The sequence below is a fragment of the Dipodomys ordii genome, unplaced genomic scaffold, assembly GCF_000151885.1.
Source record: "Dipodomys ordii isolate 6190 unplaced genomic scaffold, Dord_2.0 Scaffold100, whole genome shotgun sequence".
Taxonomy (NCBI): Eukaryota; Metazoa; Chordata; class Mammalia; order Rodentia; family Heteromyidae; genus Dipodomys; species Dipodomys ordii.
In genome coordinates this window covers 5,118,063-5,142,131 of record NW_012267316.1, presented here as the reverse complement: position 1 = coordinate 5,142,131, position 24,069 = coordinate 5,118,063, and the positions used below count along the sequence as shown (strand labels likewise).

At 40.3% G+C, this 24,069-nt stretch overlaps 1 protein-coding gene across 1 annotated transcript in view; it reads right to left on the bottom strand.

Moving 5' to 3' along the window:
• Nucleotides 1-24,069, bottom strand: part of Ptprm (protein tyrosine phosphatase, receptor type, M) — an 819,406-nt gene that overhangs the window by 56,511 nt on the left and 738,826 nt on the right. The window contains exon 21 of the mRNA XM_013027176.1: nt 11,491-11,588. Within this exon, the coding sequence (XP_012882630.1) occupies nt 11,491-11,588 (98 nt within the window). The remainder of the gene's footprint in view (nt 1-11,490; nt 11,589-24,069) is intronic.

Below are 24,069 nucleotides of genomic sequence, written 5' to 3'. Positions count from 1 at the left end.
TTTTGAAACTGTAGCTCATTTTGCCTGGCAAAATTAATAAGCCTTCCCTTCTTTTTCTTCCAAATCTTGTTTTCTCCTTGGTCTTGGGCCATAGCTCAAGTGGTGCAGCCGTTGCCTAGCTTTAATTAAATTCCCAATACTGTACAAACAAAAACTAAACAAAACCAACAAATCCCTGTTCTCATTATTTGTGAATTTGGCATCAATTCCAAGGCCTGAATTTTCAGTACCATCCTGAGCACAATGAGAAAAAAATTGGTGCCCATCCTCTTACCACAGTACCTGACCAGGTTGTGTGGCTGTGAGACCCACAGACTTCCCTGCCCTCACAAGCTGTTGCTTTTCTTCCAGTCAGTTTGTAAGCCTTACTCTTCACATCAACATTTGGAGCACCTTGTATTCTATTCTTCCCACAAACTTCCATTTGGCTTAAATTAAGCAAAACTGATTTCAATTGCATACAACCAGAGTAAATTGATAGGTCATCCCTCTGAAGCTACAGAGGCCAAAAAAGGTTACCGGTGACTTTTTCTCATCAAGTCCTTGGCTGTTTTTCTGTTTTTAGGGAAGTACTGTCTCAGAAGCATCAGTAGCACTGGAACATTTGGGGATTCTCTGTTGTTTACAAGCTGAAGGCCAATTCCTGATGGGGCATACCCAGCTCTCTTCGATGAGGCTTACTGGCCCTCTCCTTACTTCCCTTAACTCAGGTTCACATTTGTAACATCTCTAGAAGCTTCTGTGGTGGTCTCTGTCTGCAACACCCTTTTTTTCCCTCTTGGCTGTGTTCTTAGTCTATGCACTATTTGCTCAGAGAGCATGACCTGACAATCCTTTCCAGCTAGAACTCCAAGCCTGGATAAAGTACCTTTTATGAACTCCTCGGGCACTCTGAAACCTTTCTTATAGAACTTAATCACTTTGTCTGGATTTCCACTCCTGTGCCCAGGTGTAGGCTTAATGTACCATTACAGTCCAAGCCTTTGGTGACTGTCCACATTAGATTGGTGGGTAGCATTTGTTTGTTCACTGAAGGACTCTCCTCATCTTATTTCTGACTTTCCTGTAACTTGTTGCTTTTTTTCTTATACCTTAAATCTCTGACTGCCATTACTTCTGTTCAGACCCTCAGTTATGCTTCAGTCTACTCATTATGGATTGAATATAGTTAATCCTCCCCAGTCTTAAAGGGGTTTAATCACTAAATCTTCATGGCATGAAAAGGGTAGAAACCTAATCCCACTCTGGAATTTACAGGTGTGTGTCCAGTCTTTGGGAACTGGTTAAAGTAGCGTAGGATGGAGTCCCCAACACTAAATTTGAGTGGTTTTATAAGGACAGGGAGAGATGCAGGATTACTCAGGCACTCCTGCCATGCTGTGATAGATCCCAGGGGACCCTGGCAAGAGCCTTTACCGCACAGCCTTGCAAAGTATAAGCTAAGACAGTGTCTGTTCTTTATAAAGGATATTTTCAGGTATTTCATGACAATAAGGAGAAAACAGATGAATACACTACCCCATCACTCAACACATATGCACAGAAACCCCACACCATACATTCATCCTCACACAACCGCTATACTCACTACCTTCCTCTTCCTAGGTAATGCTCTGTCTCTCTCCTTCGATTCACTCCTCCAAGAAGAACATGCTACAATTGTTTCTGCCACACAGACACTATTCTACTGCCATTGGTTTCCTATCTAGCATACTACTGACCTGGCTCATAACAGAGTCCTTAGAAGTCTTGTCTTTTCATCTTGATACCCCCTCTCTAGCTCAAAGCTTAGCACATATTTAACTTTTCTTTTTTCCTTGTTGGTACCCTGTGACTAATAACATCCACATCATCAACACCTTTGCTCAAACTCCCAGCACCTTTTCTCAAACTTACCTCTGATAGATCTCACTCTAACCTCTAGCCTCTGTTCATGCTTCTCTTGCCTTCCTGAACCTTCTTCAATGGTCAACCTTTTTTCTTCCCTCCCTCCGTCTTTCCTTCCTCCTCTCCTTCCTTCCTTTCCCTTTCCTTTCCTTCTTCCTCTCTCTTCCACCATCCCCTTTGAGACAAGGTCTTATTCTCTTGTCTAGATTGATCCTGAATTTCAGGGCTCAAGTGATTCTCCTACCTCAGACTCTGGAGTAGCTGGGACCATAGATGAGCAAATGCACTATTGTGCACTGCCCAAACTGTTTTTCAGCAATGCTAATTAGAACATATCATTCACACCCTTCAGTGTACCTCCTATTAAGACAAACAACCAAAAACATCATCTGCTTTCTACTTCTACCTCCCTTCACAAAGGGGCTTCAGACTCTTCCCTGCCCTCAGTAAGTCCTGAGTCTCTTGAGTATGCTCAGTTTTCACAAAGCCTCACCAGGCCACTTGTTCTCTCCTCTTTGTTTCTTACTCTCTGTTCTGCTGCTTTCCTCCCTTGTGCTTTTAAAGTGGTTACCTTTCTTGCTTGGTATTACAAAGACCTTTCTCCTAGCAAAGACTAGTTCCTCACTGCTTCTCCAAGAAATCCTGGATTCCCATAGAGAGAATCAATCCCTGCCTAGAAAAGGTACACTTGGGCTCAGTGACTCCTTATATTCAGTTTCTATTCCCCTATCTGATATGAGGACAAGGGAATTAGAAATATTTTTGTATATCTTAGTGCCATGTCAGTAAATGTATCATTAAATGTCTGATTAACTTGTGCTAAGAAGGATTAGCAAGCCTAACCTTGGTTAATTTGGGAACAAGACAAATCGGGCCTCTAGGCTGAGGCTTTATCTTTTTCTAGAGGGCAGTTGAGATCTTTAGGCAAAGAACACCTCAAGTGTCAGCAGACATCTTAGGGAATCATCTCTTCTGTGGCTGTGACCACAGAGTCTCAAGAAGATCCATCTGCTGCTGACCCCATAGATAATTGCCTCTTGGGGTCTTATTTCTTGGCTGTGGTGCCGAGGAAAGATGAGTGAATCATTGCAGTGCTTGGATAGGAGCTGTCATAGGCCACTGCTGACTTCCTCGTTTACTCCTACATTTGTATTAAACTTATAGCACATTGTAAATACTTCATGCATCAAGTACCACATGATCCACAGAATTGAAGGTGTGAACTCTACCATCCCCGAAAACAGGATGCTATCCCCATTGCCCAAGTTCCAGGGAGACATCCTGACCAAGTGCCTCCATGGGCCTGCCTGGAAGCACGAGGAGTAGGTACTTGTTTAGAGGAAAGGCTGAGAAGGTCAGCTGTGGAGAAAAAGCACAAAAGATGCTCCATTTATGCATCTGTCCTCATATTAATCCTGAAAAATAGGCAATCTACATTTGTGCATAAGTCCCTATCCTTTTCATATGAGGACTCTGGAAACCAAAGCCTGAACCAAGGTCTTCTGATCTCCGACTTACTGTAAGACAGCCTCTGGTGAATGACCTAAAAAGAGGAAAAAATTTAAAGATGCATAAAAGATTTCAAGAAGAAGGGAATGAGGAGGAAAAGTGACAGAGGGAGTCAATTTGATTGAGGTACACTATACATAAATGGAAATATTGAGACCTCTTTATACAACTAGTATATGCTAATAAGAAAGAAGGAAATAGGAAAAAGGCAGTATTTTAAAGGTCATATTTCAGCAAGCAGAGGAGAGAAGGCAAATGCCTTTAAATGAATACAAGTTCAATTAATCTAAGACTTCAGCTTCTCCTCACACTGGTCACCTTTCAAGCACTCAGTCAGGCTGGTGCTGATCCAGAGCCTTCCCATCACTGTAGAGGTTGGAAAGCTATGAATGAATCCATAGCACCAAGGGCAGGAGAGTGGTGGGGATATGTTTAGCAAGTGATAAATAAATCCTATGTTACCCAGATTTCTACCAGTGTAACAAAATACCTGAGACAACCAACTTGCAAGTGAACCGTGGCTCTGAGTTTTGGAGGTTTAAGGCCATGGTTTGGTGGCCCTATTGCTTTTGGGCCTGATGTGAGGCAGAACCTCATGGTGAGAGGGGCCCACTCACCTCATAGCAGGGAAACAAGAAAGGGAAGAAAGAGCTAGGGTCCTATTATTCACTTGCAATGGATGTCTTCAGTGACTGGAAGACCTTGTAGTTCACTAGGTAATAGTTCTTTCTGGCAGAATGAAGGGTTGAATTCAGGACCCTGTACTTGCTAGGCAGGTACTCTGTGAGTGTGTGTGTGTGTGTGTGTGTGTGCGCCAGTACTGGTCTTAAACTCAGAACCTTATTCTCACACTTCGTTTTTTCATTTAAGAATGGTGCTATACCTCTTGAACTACACCTCTACTTTTGGATTTTGGGTGGTTAACTGGAGATAAGAGTCTCATGGAATTTCAACGCTCAATATGAGTTTGAACCATGGTCCTCAAATCTCAGCTTCTTAAGCATCTAGGACTATAGGCATGAGCTACCAGTGCGTGGTGGTAGGTTAGCATTTTCTAAAACATCTATTAAAGTTCCCTCCCCTCTTATGACAGGTTAACATCTTTAGTTCCCTACTTCTCTTAGTTGTAAAACATTTTACCATCTGTTATCAGAACTATTCACAGTGACTCAACAATAATTTTCCTAAATGACTGTGAGACCTCATTTGGATTTTTAATGAACAGTCACATTCTAATGAGGTCTTCATAAAACTGACTAAATATGTTGAGAAATCATTAGCTTAAATTACCGGTGCAAAAATCTCCTTTGGGAGTCCTGCAGATTTGGTTCGGAGACTTCTGGCAGATGGATTAGTTCAGTGCCACGATAGGTTTTGTATCTCCACACAGGCTGTGTGAATGGGAATGCCTGGGAACAGGCAACTGGATGAAACACACAATGTCCCTCAGGTGGGTTCATTAAAGAGGGAAAACAATCATAACACATTCCAGCATTACTTAAATGCCAGGTGTGCAGCTGTCAGCAGGTGCCAGGAAAACTGACAAGGGTCCTTTTCTAGAGCCCATGAGCTGAAAGGGGATGTACAGGGGTGTCAAGGAAGTTGTGGATAATGACAGGTCCTGGCAGATGTACCAGGGACCCTGCTGGATGAGAGTATCTTCTTTGTCTTCTGCAGCAGGTGCTGTAAAGGGAAGGCCTCCCAGTGGCACCTACACCAGCAATTAAAGCCACCTAATGCAGAGCGCTTCAGGGCAAGCATGGGGGAAGCAGCTCTGATTTAATGAATTGACAGTGAATCTGTGTAAACAAACACATCCTTCTGTCATGCCTAATTCATGAAGGACACACCAGGAGTGGTACACATGTTAAGTAGGTAGTGGCTGCCCTTAAAAACCATGTCAGTTTGATTTCTTGGATGGTTTGTTGTTGTTTTTATGCATGAAAAATGGGGGAAGTTGCCTCTAAAGAAATGTGCAGGACTAAGAATAGGAAGCAGGCTGGATCGAGGTAAATGCCATTTTATTCCTGGAAGGACTATAACCTCTTGTCAGAACTCCCAAATTGTGCCAGACAATTCAAGGACTTATGCCATTAATGTCATTACTAATTGAAGACAGACAGATCCAAGGGATGAATGGCCACCAGGTAGAGCTTACTAGAGTTTACCCATATGCACACTAATCTGTAAGAATTTGGAAGGACTTTTGTTTTATAAATATGCTTAGCAGACTTAAAATTATTAAAATTGTTTAAGCCTATGAACATGGCTTTGTAAGTTAACCAGAAATCTAATTACCACTCCACTTAGGCTACTCCTCTTGGCTGAACTCTCTCTCCATGGGTATTTATCCGATGCAGTAACTACCATCATAAAAATCCAGTTACTACCCCATTTGGGACAGTCACAAGTGCCTGATGGAAGGAAGAGTGACCAGTACAGCATGGCCTTTGGAAATGAAACCTGGCTCTTTGCAACATATGTCATGGCTAAAGGACAGGGGCTGTCAGTGTATTGTTATTAATTTTATGGTAATTTTACCATGTAATCTTCAATCCTTCAAAGAAACACTATGCTGTCTACCTTTCCTTAAAGCCAAAGGGTTTACCATTTGAAAACAATGTAACCTCATAAGCTATTGAATCTGGAGAGAGTATCCTGTGGAATTTTAAGTAGGCAAAAAGCCAGGCACCAGTGGCTCATGCCTGCAATGCTAGTTACTCAGGAAGTTGTGATCTGAGGATCTTGGTTCTAAGTCAGCCTGGATAGGAAAGTCCATGAATTGCTTATCTCCAATTAACTATCAAAAAGCCAGAAGTGGAGCTATGGCTCAAGTGACAGACCAGTAGCATTGAGCAAAAAAGCTAAAGGACAGCAACTCAGGCTCTAAGTTGACGCCCTAGTACTGGTAACACACACACACCCACACCCACACCCACACCCACCCCCACACCTTCTTAAAACTTCAGTAATGCTTGTACATTTTAATATTTATTTCAAAATAAATCCTCCTGAATATGAGTTCTGATGCAAATTTCTTGAATTTCAGGTATGTGGTAGCTGTGGAAGCACATGAACCTTTACAATGCCACCTCCCATCCCTCCTTCTCCCCAGCGAGGATTTGTGAAATGAATGAAGGGTTGAGAAGTGAGTGAACACTTCAGGAAAGTAGCACAAGGACCTGACGTGTCAGGAAGCACTTAGCCTGGCTGTGCAGCTCTGTGGCAGTAGAAGGAGCATATGATAATTGGGCTGGGAGGTTATGTTGGGAGTATGCAATCTATTCTTTGCATCACTCTGTGGGCATTCCCTGAAGGAGGGAGAGGCCACTTCATTCAGCAAAGAATCTGGAATTCTGGTAGACATGACCCCCCTATCCCCGTAATTACTGCTATCATAGCAAAAGAAGGTAGTGTGTTTGTGTGTGTGTGTGTGTGTGTGTGTGTGTAAAACAGATAATTATGTGCAGCACTGCAGGTCTAGGATTTATTGGTGAGAAACAGGAAGTTGAACTAATATTTATTAAATCCTCATCATGGGCAGGAAGTTGTTTATCCATGTGACAAGTAGAAACTCATATGATTTGTTTAAGAATCTCATAAAGCAGCTTGTTATGGAATGAATATTTTGTCTATTGTCAAATTCAAATGATGAAGCCTTAATCCTTTGTGTGGTTGAGTGTGGAGATGAAGACTGTAAGCAAGTCATTAACATTAAATAAAGTCCAATAGTTAGGGGCCTTATAAGAAGAGGCTCCAGGTGATTCTCTCTATGCCAGACCATGTGAAGTTGCAAGGAGAAAGGCTGGAACACAACCGCCAAGAAAAGCCCTCTCTAGACTCTGATCTGACTTCTACCCTCCAGAGGTGTAAGACAAAGAAAGTTTTAATTCCCCCATCTGTGGCATTTTCTTATAGTAGTTGGAGTTGACTGATACAAGGCACTATTTCACCCCAACCTACAAGCAGAAGTACCTTTTCTAGGTTGCTCAGGCAGTGAGCGCCTACCAGACCAGGCTCTAAGCCAGCTCATCTGTGCACACTCCTACTGGACTCCAGGCAGAGATAAAATGAAAAGGAATTTGACTTTGATTCTTTAAGAACACAGAATATTGTTTTGCAAGTTTTAATGTTCTATATAAGATCTTATCTCTTGTTACTTTAGTTAGGATAGCCTTACACTAATATTCTCCAATCTTTTCTTAATGAATTCTGTTTTGATGTCTTTAAAACATTCTTAAAAAGCAATGTACAGGCGGCTCACGCCTGTGATCCTAGCTACTCAGGAGGCTGAGAGCTGAAGATCACAGTTCAAAGCCAGTCTGAGCAAGAAAGGCTGTGAGACTCTTATCTCCAATGAATCACCAGAAAACCAGAAGTGGTGCTGTGGCTCAAGTGGTAGAGCACTTGCCTTGAGCTGAAGAGTTCAGGGATAGCTCCCAGGCCCAGAGTTCAAGCCCCATGACTGACAAAAAAAAGTAAATGTTTAAATGCTTTACATTTTTTTCCTACAACTTTTTTTTTTGTGCTGATCCTGGGTTTGAACTCAGGGCCTGGGTACTGTCATTGAGCTTCTTTTGGCTTAAAGCTAGTGCTCTATTACTTAAGCCACAGCTTTATTTCCAACCTTTTGCTGCTTAAATGGACATAAATATCTCATAGACATTTCTGCCTGGGCTGGCTTCCAACCTTGATCATCAGATCTCAGCCTTCTGAATAGCTAGGATAGGATTAAGACATGAGCCATTAGGAGGGCTTTTCTACAACTTCTAAAGCTTTGTTTGATTTTTTGCTCCTCATTTTGGGGGTGTTTTGTGATAGAAGGATAGTACTTTGGGTAACCAAAGTACCAGCTCCCTTAAGCTCACTATTTATTATATATCTTTCCATATATAAGTCAGCATCTGGCTCTCTGTTTAGACTTAGTTGTCCGTTTCTTTCTTCCTATCAATTTGTGAAACCATCATTTCCCTCATCCTGTACTTGTCTGATATGGACTTTATGGTTGTTCTAGCCTTAAAATAAGAGGAACAATCTTTTTCTATTCTCTTAGAATATTTTTTCACTACTTATACAATGCATTTATACTTTGAATATTCATTAAATTTTACCTTTAATACCATTCAGAAAGTTGGAATGTTCTGTTTTTTGACTAGCTAGTGCCTATAAATACATTTTGTGTGGTTCATGTAGTAAGTCTAGGTGAATTTTAAACCATACATCAATTTTTAAATAATTTAAAAATAGTTATTAGTCAGAATTTCAGTTTCTTCTAGAACCAATAATAGAAAATATATTTTCTATTTTCTAGAAAATCACCTACATTAGTGATATTTACATTAACCTGTGATAATAGAAGCCCTATTGTATTTCTAGTATCAGTCATAAGTGGGTTTCTTCTTTTTATTTTTGATCATCACCAGAGGTTTTTCTATTTCTTCATAAAGCCAAGTATACATTTTGTTGGATAATTTTTATTTTTCCCCTGTTACTGGGGTTTGTATTGAAGGCCTAGCACTCTTGTTCCATTTTCTTACTTACAACTGGTGCTCTATCACTTGAGCCATGCCTTCAGCCTGGGTTTTTGCTGAATAATTGGAGATAGAGTCTTACAGACTTTTCTACCTTTGCCTGGCTTTGGACCCTATTCCTTCAGGTCTTAGCCTTCTGAGTAGCTAGGATTGCATGTACATGCTATGATACCTGTCTATTTTGTTGATTTTTATTACTGGATTTTTTTTGCCTTTTACTTAATAAATTGCTGTTAACATATTAGTTATTCCCTTTGGTTTTATTCTATTCTTCTATCTTGAATTATATTTTGGGTCTTCTTTTTTTGGTTCTCAAATATTAGTTTATATATAAAAATAAGGAAAAGGAATGAATGTTTTGACAAGCAAGTAAAGAAAACCTAAAGAGAGAAAAAGATCCATATTTAAGGAATGTAGGATTGTTTTATGATATAACAAGTATAATTTCAATTATGTATATATATATTTGTATATATGAGCATAAGAAAAGTTTGCAATTAGCCTACTTCTTGGCTAGTTTGATTATACATGGCATACCTCAAAACTGTGTATTTTTAATGTGGGTCTTATTTTCTAACAACAATGCTTAAGAAATTTTAGTTACTTTAAAAAAATCCTGCAAGTTTACTAAAGTCTGGGAATGTTCCAGACTCTCATATAAATGCCACAGTATTTGCACAGAACATATGCAATCCTCCTATATACTTCCCATCTCCTCTAAATGACTAATAATGCTAATACAATGTAAATGCTATGTAAATAGTTGTTATGTTGTATTGTTGAGGAAATAATGACAGGAAAAAAATCTGCCCACATTCTATGCAGACACAATTTTTCCTTGAATGTTATCAACAGTTGGTTGAATCCATGGATATGCAACCATGATGTCGAGGGCTAGCTCAATGTGATCCTTTTGGACTTGCAGCACTTACTTATTTTCTGACTTACAGTAGATGTTTTCCTTTTATCCATGATTTTGCCAAAGTGCTTTCATCTGGATCCCAAAAGCAGATGGATTAACTTCCCTGCATTTCTTCAGAGTTGGCTGGTGGTCCTTCCTCCCCTCTGTCCTTTCTCCTCCCTTAGCTTTATCCTTTATTTAATAGTCTACTCCTTTGTGGACTGTGGTTGTATGAACATTGCCTAGGTCCAAGATGCTATTCCCTTCTTGATATACTTTAAAACTTAGGAGCCAAGATAAGGCCATCTATAGCTACTCAGAGTACCCCTGTCTGCTCCTAGCTACAATGTCCATCCTCTTTCATCTCTAGCCTTCACTTTACTTCTGGGCTATAGTAGTTTTCTTTACTCTTTTGAGTGCTATGCTACATACTTTTTAATACATCTATTTACATGTACATGTTATATACACAATGTAATGTATATTATTGTATTATCTAACCTTTGTAGATGTTTATGAGAGGGTTTACAGGATAGGTTAGTTTGTCATCATTGCTAGATTTGTTGTGTGGTGTGTGTGTGTGTGTGTGTGTGTGTGTGTGTGTGTTTGTGTATGTGTATGTGTGAACTCAAGACCTCATGCTGGGATTTTTCACTTACAGCTGGTATTCTACTACTTGAACTCCTACCTCCACTTCTGACATTTTATTAGTTAGCTGATTTGTCTGCCTGGTTGGCTTTGAACCCTGAACCTTAGCTTCTTGAATAGCAAGGATTACAGGTATGAGGTACCAGGTAGAATTTTAAGTATTTCTCACTGACTGAGAATTGCATTGTCTCTTTTATTCCTTCTTTGTACCACCTGATATCTTCTAAGAAATTTAAGCAACATCTTTTATATTGCAGTTATAGGCTGAATTCAAAGCTTGCCTATGTTGAGGGTAAATCTCGCTATACCAATTTAAGAAGTAAAAGGATCTTCTCTTGGGTAGACCAAAACTATGAAATAGAATCTATTATAAATAAGTCAATTGCTTCCTATGTGTTTTTCTCATCTTAAAATTTTGCTTTGGAAATAATCCTATAGCATACCACTTTTGAGATTACAATTCAGTTAAGGATTTCCTGGTTAAACAAAAATAGCATTGATCAACAGTCACTAAGATAAACGAAAGCAAGACATTGGAGAGAGATTACAACTTCTATTGCTTAGGTTAGGAGACTGAGGCACAGGGAGCTCAAATCCCAGTAACAGATGATGCTATCATGCCGACCTAAGGATTGATCCCAGCACACACAGTTTCTAGAGTTGATTTTCCTGAATTACGGAATGCAGTCGTATCTGATGTAGCACCCATAGAGTTTTGACACCTAACAACCAGCATTCCCATGTAGAATTTTTTTTTGTACTCAATATAGCCAGATAACAACGGCTTTTAAATCTTGAGTGCTTTTCCTGACTGTTGCTATCGCAACAAATGAAAGCAATTCAGGCTATGTTTACTGATAATTTATAAGCAAGTGCGGTAAGCAATAGGAGAAGCTGGAGTAGTTAATGTTTTGTAGAGTGTACATAATCCTTCAAGCGCGTGGCTCATGCCTGACTTTCTATTACAAACGAAGCAAGGAATCAGAAGGTACTTGCAGAGCATGGCTGACTTACCCTTCCCACCTCCACGAGGTTGGTCACCATTATTATGCTCGCTGTGTTCTCGTGCCATACCATCCGCCAGAAGTCATACACCGTCTCTTGCATGGGCCCTGCCATAAAAATAGAAAAGACTTGGGTTCTCATTGTTAACTTTCCCCCTGGGGAATGTTTTAATTTTTACTTTACTGGTACTAGGGTTTGAACTCAAGAGCCTTGTTCTTACTAGGCAGGTACTCTGCCACTTGAACCATGCCCTCAGACGTTCTGGCTTTAGTTATATTGTTTTAGGTAGGGTCTCAAGTTTTTGTCTGGAGCCAGACCTCCTGTGGCTCCCATCAGTATGTCTAACCTGGTGGATATAGGGTCTAACTATTGTTTACCTAGGATGGTCTTGCTTCCCAAGTAGCTAGGATTAAAGATATGAGTCACCATGCCTGTATGCAACTGATTTTGTAAATAAATGTATTCATAGCCACATACTGATCTCAAACTTTTATAGATGAGTACAGCTCTTTAATGTACATGCAAAAAAGTACTCTTTCTAGTTCTGCATCTATAGAAATATCAAATCCTTCAATCATGGCTGATTTTTTTCATGTCATCAAATATCTGAATTTGAGCTCTTTTTATCCCTCTTAAGCTACTACCATGAAAGAAAGTTATTTCTCCATCATTTAGCTATTTATCTCCATAATACTCAAGAGTGAAATTTTAAAAAATGGATAACATTACTCTTTCTGCTAACAATTGGCAGATATCCCAGGGAAGTGGTATAGAGAATGAAATGAGCCTCTGTAGGAAAAATGGCCTTTTCTTGTTTCTAATATTTTTCTTATTTGGTGCCATCTGTCAAATGAATCCTTTTTTTCTGTTTCATTTTCTAAAGTGTGAATAGGGTTAAGAGTTGTACTTCCTTTCACTGGACATTATGATTCTGGTAGAGCGTGGCCAGACTGGCTTCCTAGCTCTTGGGAATCTGAGCTTTCAAAAGCTCTTTCTTGTATCTTGGGGGTGGGGAGAGGTAGTGGGGGATATGTATTACAAAATGCCAATGTTACTGATACCCTCAGATGCAGAAATTTGAGTTTCAAATTTCTTTTAATCCAGATTTAAGGTTAAAAAAAACCAATTCTACTTCCTGTTCTTGCATCCTTGAGGATATATGAATCCAAGCTGAAATGCAAGAAGAATGAATGCAACAGCAAAGATTTGATGAGTTCCATGGCACATGACACATCATACAAACATCCAGTCTGATTCAGATACAGTATTCTCTGTCACTGGTCTCCTGACATTACAGGTTCTTGGCTGTGAAACCCAGATGTTTGAATTTGATATTTGCTTTTTCTTTTTGCCTGGCTGTAATTTAGGGCCAGTTACTTAGTCACTGTGAGCCTTAGTGTCACTCACTGTTTATAATAGTAACACCTCTTAAGGTCATTTTGAGAGTTCTTAGAATTAATGTACATGCAAGTATTTTATACTTACTAAAGCAACAGTAAGTAACCAACAAGCAATTGAAGACATTTATGGAGGACTGGACACTGAGCAATACTAACACACACATACCCTCAGGTGTCCCCTTCAGTTAGTCCCCTCTCCCATCCCTCCAGATCAATTAAGAATTGGCTCTTGTGTAATTCTTCTTGCCTATCCACCCTGCCCAGGCACGGTGCACACTGCCCTCATTCCTCCCTTGCTGCTTCCGAGTCCATTCCTGCCCTCCTGCAAAAGTGGACTTAGTTTCCTAATGCTGGTGTCCACTCCCTTTGTTAGTGAGACCATACACACCACCTCCTTTGAAGTTACCCCGGCGACGTCAGCCCATCGCCTGGCATGTGCGTGCCATCCTCCTGCAGCGGAGGCTGAAGATTTCAGTGACTTTAATCTAAGGCTACAGAGGGCCAAATAAACATCGGATTCTATCAATCATAATATTTCTAGCTTGCACAGTGGTCCATGCATTGTGTACTTAACAGCTTGTTAGTTATTCATGAGGAAAAAACTGCAGTGCAAGTAGTCTTCCCAATGTGACCCTTGAGAAAGGAGGGAGGTCTTCACTGGGTACACAGGCCTATGCCACCTACTCTGAAATTTCCAGAAATTGTTCTGATGACATGGCGATCGTGGATGAGTCAGAGTTTCCTGGCACCCAGGACAGTGTGTACCCGCAAGAAGAAAAGTGAGCTCTCCTCTGTGCCCACAGGAAACTTGGAAAAAACTGATAGGTCAGGAGTCCTGTTCTTATGCACCTTACTCCATCTTAGCAGAAGACACCTCCTGCAGAGGGCATGTCTCCTGGTTTATACTGTGACTTCCTCAGTGCTCATGGGATTCTAGGCATGACACGAACTCCATGAATAAAAGAGAATGAGTCTGCCAGGTGTAGGTGGTTCATGCCTTGTAATCCTACCAACTCAGGAGGCTGAGATATGAGAATTTATAGTTCAAAGCCAGTCCCGGCAGGGAAATACATCAGACTCTTTTTTTATTTTTGCCGGTCGTGGGGCTTGAACTCTGGGCTTGGGCGCTGTCCCTCAGCTCTTCAGCTCAAGGCAAGCGCTCTACCACTTGAGCTACAGCGCCATTTCCGGTTTTCTGGTGGTTTATTGGAGATAGGAGTCTCACGGTCTCTCCTGCCCGGGCTGGCTTTGAACCACGATCTTCAGATCTCAGCCTCCTGAGTAGCTAGGATTACAGGCGTGAGTCACCAGCGCCCGGCTACATCAGACTCTTATCTCTAATGAATCTCTAAAAAGCTGGAGGAGAAGCTGTGACTCCACTGGGACAGTACTTGACTTCAGCAGAAAAAGCTAAAGCAAAGCCCTCAAGTTCTCAGTTCAAGCCCTAGTACAGGGAATAAAGTATTTTCATGCATTTACTGAGTGTAAACTACATTACTGCTATGGTGTTATATTCAAACCATACTAAGTAGTAGAGGATATTAATGTCTGATGTTGATCTGATTCTTTCTCAACTAATACTTCCAAGATCACTTACCAAAGTTGAGAACCTCGTACCCTGACTCCTTTCCATTCCAGTTCAGGGAAAGGGGACATCTTCGCAAGGATTCTTCAGAGGAGAGGGATTATTACTTAGTCCTCAGGGTGCTCTCAGAGCACTGACATGGAACTGCTGTTCCCCACCACTAAGCAGATAGCTCTTCTGAGTCTCCCTGTTGGAGGCTTTGCTTCCAAATTTGGATCAGTCCATTACTCTGGGTGGGGAGAGCACAATCCTACTTGCCAATCACTGCCCTCCCTTAAAAAGCAGAGTATCTACTGATTAGTCTAAACCCATCTACGAGCTCTGTGAACCAAAGAAACCCATTTCTCTCTGATTCAAAGGAACTTCACTCATTTGTCAATGTTACTTTCCTTTTTCTTTGACACATTTCAAATTATTTTCCAAGCTGAAAAAAAAATATCATGTCTCCTGTCATCAAAACAACAAACTGTACTGGAGGCTAGAGAAGAAGCAGTCTGGTCTTACACCAAGAACAGTTAGTTCCTCAGATTGCAATATATGCCTCCCAAGACCACTGGGGTTTACTCAGCAGAAACACAACTCAGTTCCTAAGACAAGGAATCCCAAACAGCAATGAAAACCACCTTTTCTCAAGGACTGAAGGAGGGGTTGACAGCCCAGCCTCTGATTCTCCTGGCTCCCGGCTGGAGCCACTAGGATGATCCAGGTGGTGCCTTTATAAGATGTCACACAATGAGCAAGAAGTTATTCTGGGCAGTTGTTCCCCTGTGGGACTCCAGCATTTGAAAAGCAAGCTGTAGCAATGTCAAATATTGGGCCACTACCATATTCCATTCCCTTCACAATAGTTGGTACTTATAAAACTGTGCTGAGAAGATGTGGGAAGAAAAAAGAAAAAGAAAAAAGAGAAAGGCACTAAAAAGCATAAGAGAAGGACATTCCAGGGTGAGCTTTAGTGTGTAAGATGAGTTCTTTGGTTTCATGGCATGAGAGAGATGAAAAGTTATAATTTAAAACCTGGATAGTGACGACTGTTGGTGGCTCATGCCTGTAATCCTAGCTACTCAGGAGGCTGAGTGAGGATTACGGTTCAAAGCCAGCCCAGGCAGGAAAAGTCCGTGAGAATCTTATCTCCAATATACCACCAGAAAACCACAAGTGGTGCTGTGGCTCAAGTGGTGTGGTAAGGCGCTAGCCTTGAGCTGAAGAGCTGAGCAACAGCGCCCAGGCCCAGAGTTCAAGCTCTACAACCGACAAAAACAAAAACCAAGGGCTGGGAAGGTGGCTCAGTGGTAGAGCGCTTGCCTTGCATGCCTGAGGCCCTGGGTTCGATTCCTCAGCACCACATAAGCAAAAAGAAAAAAGCCGGAAGTGGCGCTGTGGCTCAAGTGGTAGAGTGCTAGCCTTGAGCTGAAGAGCTGAGGGACAGTGCCCAGACCCAGAGTTCAGGCCCCATGACTGGACCCCCCCCCAAAAAAAATAAACAAAAACAAAAACCCTGGATAGGTGTTCTTTGCACATTCAAATTTCTATCCAGCATGTTTTCCTGTCAACTAAAGCTGCCAAGAAGTCAAGGTGTTTGAGAGCAAGCACTGGCATATTTGAGGTGTGTTTGTTCCTCCCCCTTTCCCTTTCCCTTCTCTTTCTTGAGGAAAGCATAAATTCCAATTGGTATTCCATCATACAATCTAACATCTTTTGAGCAATTTGTATTTTTCTAGGACCTCTTGAGGCATTTTAACTTTTAAAATACCATGCTATGAAATAGTTCTAATTGTTCACTACCATTTTACTGAAAGGAGACTGAGGGCACAGATCACTTGAATAAGTTCTTGATAGTCATACAGGGATTGAGCTGTAAGTCTAAATCTCCACTCTCTCCTCCTCTTCCCTCTCCTCCCATTCCCTCCCCTTTCTTCTCCTTCCCCTTCCCCTCTTTTCCCTCCCCTTTCTCCTCTGCTCTCCTTTTCCCCCTTTCCCTTCCCCTTGCCCTTTCCTGACAGGATCTCACTATATATCTATAGCTGGCCTAGAACTCCTGTTCCTCCTGCCTCACCCTCCCAGATGCTGCGATTAAGAGGTGTGGTTTTGAAGCAAGCACTCTGAATCGACTCCATCACCTGGCCTCTATCGGACTGTTAAGAACAGCTTAGCAGCGTTCACCTAGATACATGGGCACTCTGTAGTTCCCACAGAGGAAAACAGAAGAAAACCCTGTTAGTCACAGGGAAACAGTTGTTAACTGGTTTTACATCAGGTCACTTCCCTTCTTTCACATCCCCACTGTGACAGAATAAAATCCAACTTTATCAGCACAGCCAGCTCCTGAACTTCCCCACTAGCCCACCTCTCTGGGGAACCCCTGGTTTTTTATTTCAGTAACTTGTGCCAGAACCAGGTTTCAACAGTGATTATCTCGATATTGTACTTCTCTGACCATCTTCCTCTCCCAGGCTACTTTGAAGTCTCTTCTGAAACCTCAACCTCCTATGTGTCAAGCAAGGCTCAGCTTAGCTAAATGAAAGCCACTTCCTACTAAGACTTATTAAATTGACATTCAGCATCACTGGTGGAGCATATGTGTTCTTATTGCATATTCTCCTCCTTTTTTTTGTGTCTGAGAGTATCTTTAGCATATTCTCCTCTTTGTTCTGTGCATAGGGCCTCTTATTTCCCTTGACTCACTCATTCATGCAGGCTTCTTGGCCCCAGTGGGAGGGCCACCCCTGCCTATACTAGCTCAGCACTCAGCTTGAAACTGCACAATGGGCATTTTGTACCAGGCCTACAACAAAGTGCATCTCTTATGGGATGCAGAGGTGAACAGCATAAACTAGTCTCCACTTCCCAGAAGCTTGTCATTTTCTTAGCTAGAGATAAGGCAAGAACAGATGCCCTCCTCTTTCTAGTACCAGAAGGCCAGTGTCAAGGCTAAATGAAACAATAGCTTTTTTTTTTTTTTTTAGAATTCCTGTTGAAGAGAAAGAGTGGTTTTATTTATGATAGTCCATTTTAGGTTTCTTTTTTTATATTTTATTTTTTTGTGTGTGAACATACTGTACAGAGGGGTTACAATTACATGGGCAAGATAATGAGTACATTTTTTATCAAGCATTGAAGCCTCCTCCTTTTTTTACCCTTCACATCCCTTCCCAGCCCCCCCCCCCTCCCCTATCCAATCCCCCCCCCCCCCCACCAAAGTTATAAAGTTCGTTTTCGGCATGACAACTTGTATTTCTCGTTGTTGCAACGGGTCCACCTGTATCCTTAAAGGACTTATTTTTCCCCATCTCCTCCACAAATTATACTGACATCAAATATAGTGAAAGCAGGGGTTATACTGTGGGGGAGGGACATACAAAGCAACAAAGAAATAATCTTATAAATGCATTAGAAACAAATGCATGAAAGAAAAAAACATTCAAATACATATCTAAGGGTTCATTTTCCTAACATCACATTATCTGACCTTTTCTACTTGACTCATACATATACTAGATATTGCAAATAAGGGAAACCCTGGAACCTATGTTTCTTTGGGCTTGGCTTATTTCACTTAATATAATTTTTTCCAAGCCTTTCCATTTCCTAACAAATGGGGCAATGCCATTCTTTCTGATGGAGGCATAGAATTCCATTGTGTATATATACCACATTTTCTTGATCCATTCATCTACTGAGGGGCATCTGGGTTGGTTCCATATCTTAGCTATGGTAAATAATGCTGCAATAAACATAGTTGTGCTGGTAGCTTTAGTGTGGTCTTGTTTGTAAACATTTGGGTAAATGCCCAAAAGTGGGATTGCTGGGTCATACGGGAGCTCTATGTGAAGTCTTTTGAGGAACCTCCATACTGCTTACCAAAGTGATTGAACAAGTTTGCACTCCCACCAACAATGAAGTAAGGTTCCCTTCTGTCCACATCCCCTCCAGCATCTGTTGTTAGAGTTCTTGATTTTTGCCATTCTAACTGGGGTGAGGTGGTATCTCAATGTTGTTTTGATTTGCATTTCTTTTATGGCTAGGGAGGTTGAGCATTTCTTCATGTGCCTATTGGCCATCCTTCTTTCTTCTTCAGAGAAGTTTCTCTTTAAGTCTTTAGCCCACTTATTTATTGGGCAGTTGAAACAATAGCTTTTATTGATTAATTTTGTGCCGGTCCTGGGGCTCGAACTCAAGGCCCGGGCAGTGTTCCTGATTTTTTTGTTTTTTTTTTTGCTCAAGGCTGGCTCTCTAGCACTTGAGCCACAGCTCTACTTCTGTTTTTTTTTTTTAATGTTTAGTTGGAGATAAACATCTCATGGTCTTTCCTGTCTAGGCTGGCTATGAGCAGCAGTCCTCAGACCTCAACCTCTCAAGTTTCAAGATGCAATAGCTTTTAAAGGATTAATGCTCTGGTGCTTTACATCTAAAATATTCTGCCTAAACTCATCTCATTGAGTGTGAGGCTCCATTGACAAGTGTCCTCTTGCACTGGACAAGACTTTCGTTGATCTCAAATTGTATAACAAGGCACCATTTAGATGTAAATACTATAGGTAAGAAACAAAGGGAAGGTGAAATAATGACCCAGAAAGATCTTAGACTTCTGAGACATTTCTGTTTAGATGAAATTTCTTATTTTGGTTACTCTGGAAAGCTCTGAACTCAGATTTGTTTTTGAAGTGGACTTAGGATATTTTGTGGGAATATCCCTTTTACTTGGATACAACCAGGGATGAAGGTTTCATGTGCTTTCTTTCAGGTTTGGTCTGCTTTAATTTGTGAGGTGGTTAAGATCTATTTAACTAACACATGTCCCCAAATACCCATTCTAGTTACAGGGATCCTCATTTTTATCTTGGAAAATATGTAATATCATCTGTCTCATCTGTCTGTGACTAACAAACATACACAAACACCTGATGACCCTTGTCTGTTGTATGGCTAGTGAAGATCTTCTCCCAATCCATGGGCTTTCTATTAATCTTGCTAGCTATGTCATTTGCCATGCAGAAGCTCTGCAGCTTCATGCAATCCCATTTGTCCAACCTTTCTTTGATTTGTTATGTTTCTGGGTCTCTTTTAAGAAAATTTCAGCCTGTGCCAAGGAAACCTAGGGTTCTCCTATTGGTTCCAGTAATGTTTTCAGAGTGTCTGCTTTGACTCCAAGGACTTTGATCCATTTGGAGCTGATTCTGGTACAGGGTGATATATAGGGATCTAGCTTTAATTTTCTACAGGTGATTAACCAATTTTGTCAGCACCATTTACTGAAGAGGTTGTCTTTCTTCCATTCTATTTTTTTTAGCTCCCTTATCGAAGATTAAGTGGCTATAGATCTGTGGGTTCATTTCTGGGTTTTCAATTCTATTCCATTGGTCCTGAGGTCTCTTCTTGTGCCAGAACCAAGCTGTTTTGATTACTATGGCTTTGTAATAGAGTTTGAAATTTGGTATTGATATTCCTCCAGCACTGTTCTTTCTGTTAAGGATTGTTTTTTTTCTATTTGGGTCTTTTACTGTTCCATATGGATTTTTGGATTGGCTCTTCTATTTCCTTGAAGAATGAGGTTGGAATATTGATATGTATTGCATTGGATTTGTAGGCAGCCTTGGGAAGTATTGCCATTTTCATGATGTTGATCCTTCCAATCCAGAAGCATGGGAGGTTTTTCCACTTTCTAAATTCTGCTTTGATTTCCTTTTTCAGTTTTTTAAAATTTATACCTGATGAATGTTTTTTTATAGAATACTCAAAAGGAATATATAATTTCAAGCTTCAAACTGCCTTTCTGGTGTTACACAAGGGGAACTCATGGAGATCAGAATTAGTAAATGGTGCTTAACGTAGATTGATAGATCATATATAAGTGTATCTGATTTGGGGACCGGAAGGGGAAGCACAGAAATGGTGGAACAAAGGGTGAGCCAATTCAGCAGTGAAACCCACTAGATGAACTATACAACTTTCAGGGGATGGAAGCCAGAAGGGGAAAAACTGGGAAACAATGAGGGAAATGTTCCATAGGAAATGTACTTATTGCCTGACTTATGCAACTGTAACTGTACATCACCTTTACAATAAAATTCAAAACAAATCTAAAACAAAAAAAGCACCACAACAATGGTCTGAGGCTCCATCAGAAGATGAGAAGGAATTTATGAGGCTCCCTAGGGCAGTGGGGAGGAAGGGACAAAGCTGGGATTTCAAGCCAGCTCAGCTATACTGTTCTTATCCCAAAATGAACCGGATAAGACCAGATTATGGATTCTGCTTGTGTACATGGGCCCTAAAATTCTGTAATAAGATAGATGATGTGGTCTGAAACCTAAAGGAGGAAGTAAATATATAATAAGGGTCATAGCCAGTAGGGAAAGACAGAGGAAGGGGAAAGGACCTTAGATTGACATAGCTGCAGAAAGGCCAAGGTCCTTCCTTTGAGTGCTGAACCAGGCTAAGCTTTGTCAAGTTCTTGGCCGCTACTTCATTCCATTAGAACGGGAAACAACAAAAGAAACAGCATGAATGTAGAAAAGATGAGCCTGAGATTTATGCATTAATCTTAAAGCTCTTGCCTACATTCATAAAAGTGTTCCTAAATATTTGATCCATTACTGCTGCTGTTGCTGCCAGTGATAATCTATAATAAGTATTATAAAGTCAGTTTTTCAACAGTCAGAGAATTAGACATCCCTTCAGTGGTTTCTGAGTAAGTTTTTATTACAAAACTTTATGCAATTTTTTTCAACATGATACTGCCATAACAGTTACACCATAATTTCATATTTAGTATCTTTTCATTTTGGCAGAAGGAAAATGTAAAAGGTAGAATCTGCCACTGTGCTTTGCTCACTGAAGTGATAACAGTGACAGAGAAACAGCTGGCTTTTGCATTAATAATCTTAACATCACTTATTTGATTCATGCCTTCGTTCTCCCCTGAGGCTACTTAGGATAAAATGATGAATTTTTATGAATAGTTTTTGGTTTCAGTTGCAGAAAAAGAAAAGTAGAATTGAGATAGCCAGGTACACAGAATGTGATATCCTCATTTTCCAAAGCTGTTAAGAATAGTCCAAAGAGGCAGGTACTGGTGGCTCATGCCTGTAATCCTAGCTTAGAAGGCTGAGATCTGAGGATCACAGTTCAAAGCCAGCCAGGGTAGGAAAGGCTGTAGACTCTTATTTCCATTAACCACCAGAAAACTGGAAGTGGCGCTGTGGCTCAAGTGGTAGAGTACTCAGCTTGAGCCGAAGAGCTCAGGGACAGCGCCCAGGCCCAGATTTCAGCCCCAACAAGGTCCACCCTGATGAGAACTTGAGTTTTATTTTTCTATTGGGTTTTGTCTTACAGAAAAGGTTTGTGCTCTACTAACTAGTCTTTTTTTTAATAGTATAGTTTTTCTTGTTTCTTGATTTTATGAAAAAGTTGATAATCATTGTAACATTATGGATATTATAAAATGATAAAAGAACAGTATTGATATATGAAGGGAAACCTTAAAGTGCTACAAAACAGTGAACTATTAAGACTTAGATAATTATTTTAGTGGATAATGTCATGCATAACCTTTTAACCTTTGACTTTGGGTCTATTTTCCAGGGCCAAGGGGAAGGTAGATTTTATGAAGGATTTTAGGAGCAAATACATTCTATAAAACAAAAGTGGCGATAGGGAAAAAAAACACAAAACAAAAAAACAGTCAGAAATTTCCATTCAAAAAGGAACAATAAAAACCAACTAATAAATGAGAAGCAGACACACCAAGAACTGTTTTATCTTAGGGAATACTTGGAATTATTTTATGTCACCTAAATTTGAAAATGGAACTAGCAGTATGTTAAAATAGTGTTTGCTAAGGACAGTCCTCACGGGAAGCAGTTTTTAGGTCTAGAATTAATTACAGGGCTAGGAATGTTCACCAGCCCATTGGAGTTTTAATTGCTGACAGTAAAACAGCAAATTGGCCTTAGAGCTTTAATAAGCCACACCTTTTTAGAAATAGTGTTGAAAACAATGATTTAAATAATAGCATTAGATAGTGCTTTTAGCTAAAAATTTCAGTGGTTCCCAAACAATGACTAATCCCTTATTCAGTCTTTCCTTCTAACCTGGCTCACCTGATTAACAGGTACTTGACATTTGCCAGGGTTTCTTCTTGGTTGACCTGCAAGTGTCTGCCTACCTTTTTTCCCTCCCTCTCTCCTCTCCTCCCCTCTCCTTCCCTTCATATTGTGCTTGTAATGGGGTTTGAACTCAAGGCCTGGGCCCTGTTCATTCAAGGCTAATGCTCTATCACATGAACCACAATTCCACTTCTGGATTTTTGCTGGTTAAATTAGAGGTAAAAGTCTCTTGGATTTGTCTGACCATGCTGCTATCGAAGTGCAATCCTCAGATCTCAGCCTCACAAGTAGCCTGGATGACAGGGGTGCCAGTTCCCCAGTGTGTTTGCCCTTCTTATGTCTAAAATCAGGCACATCCTTCCTGTGTATTCATGTACTATCTTTCCTCCAGACCATGTAGCCACAGGTTGACATTTATACTGTATTCACAACCTTCCACCAGATTCTCCTTTTGGACTGATGAACACTTGCCTACATTTCTTGTGCAAATATTTGTGATAATCTCTACATAGCTAATTTCATATAATGTTTATTTCTAGGCATATCAGTAGAACATATGAAACTCTGAGTGGACAGCAAAAGGTTATGTCTGATTTAATTAGGAGAAAATTGGTATAAACCAGATGTTAATGAACAGGATATAGGTAAACACTAAATTCCCTTGGAAAGCTATGTAATTTAGGTATAACCCTACAACCATTATCTCGTTTGGAGGTTAATAACCTTTTGCTTCATTAATTTATTCTATTAAAAATAATTATGAACTATTAAAAAATACAAAAAAAGAATCCAGATGCTGGTGGCACATGTGGTAATCATAGCTACTCAGGAGGCTGAGATACAAGGATTATAGTTCAAAGCCAGCCTGGACAGGCAAGTCCATAAGTCTGTTATCTCTAACCACCAAACAGCTAGAAGTGGAGCTGTGGTTTGTGACTTGACCAAAGGCTCAGGGACAGTGCTCAGATCCTGAGTTCAAGCCCTAGGCCTAGAAAAACAAAACAACAACCAAAAGAAAATACAAAAGGACAAAGAATTATATGATATATATGACACATATTATTTTAATAAGGATAAACATAATAGCCATGTTCTTTCTAAGGATATAAGGAACCAAATATATTTCAATTCTAGTCTACCAGCCCTTTTGGCAAATTATTGTCAAGTACCTTAGTTCCAATGTGAATTTATCCCTCATTTATTAGTCACTATGATAATTCCTTTGACAGTTTGCACTTTGGTTTTCTTGAAATCAACTTTACAAGGATAGAGTTCATGCATTTCCACACTATTATTATGTCTTAATTATTTATGAATTAATTTTTAAGAAGTAATTGAAAACAAAATGACTCCAATTTTCTTGGGAACTTCCTTTCTTTTCTCCACTCAGACCTTCAAATTCTTCAAACAAGTACATGAATGAGAAATGTGGCTTTAAGGACTGGATTTGTCCTACTTTTTGAATTTTTTGAAAGTTATATATATATTAAAATTA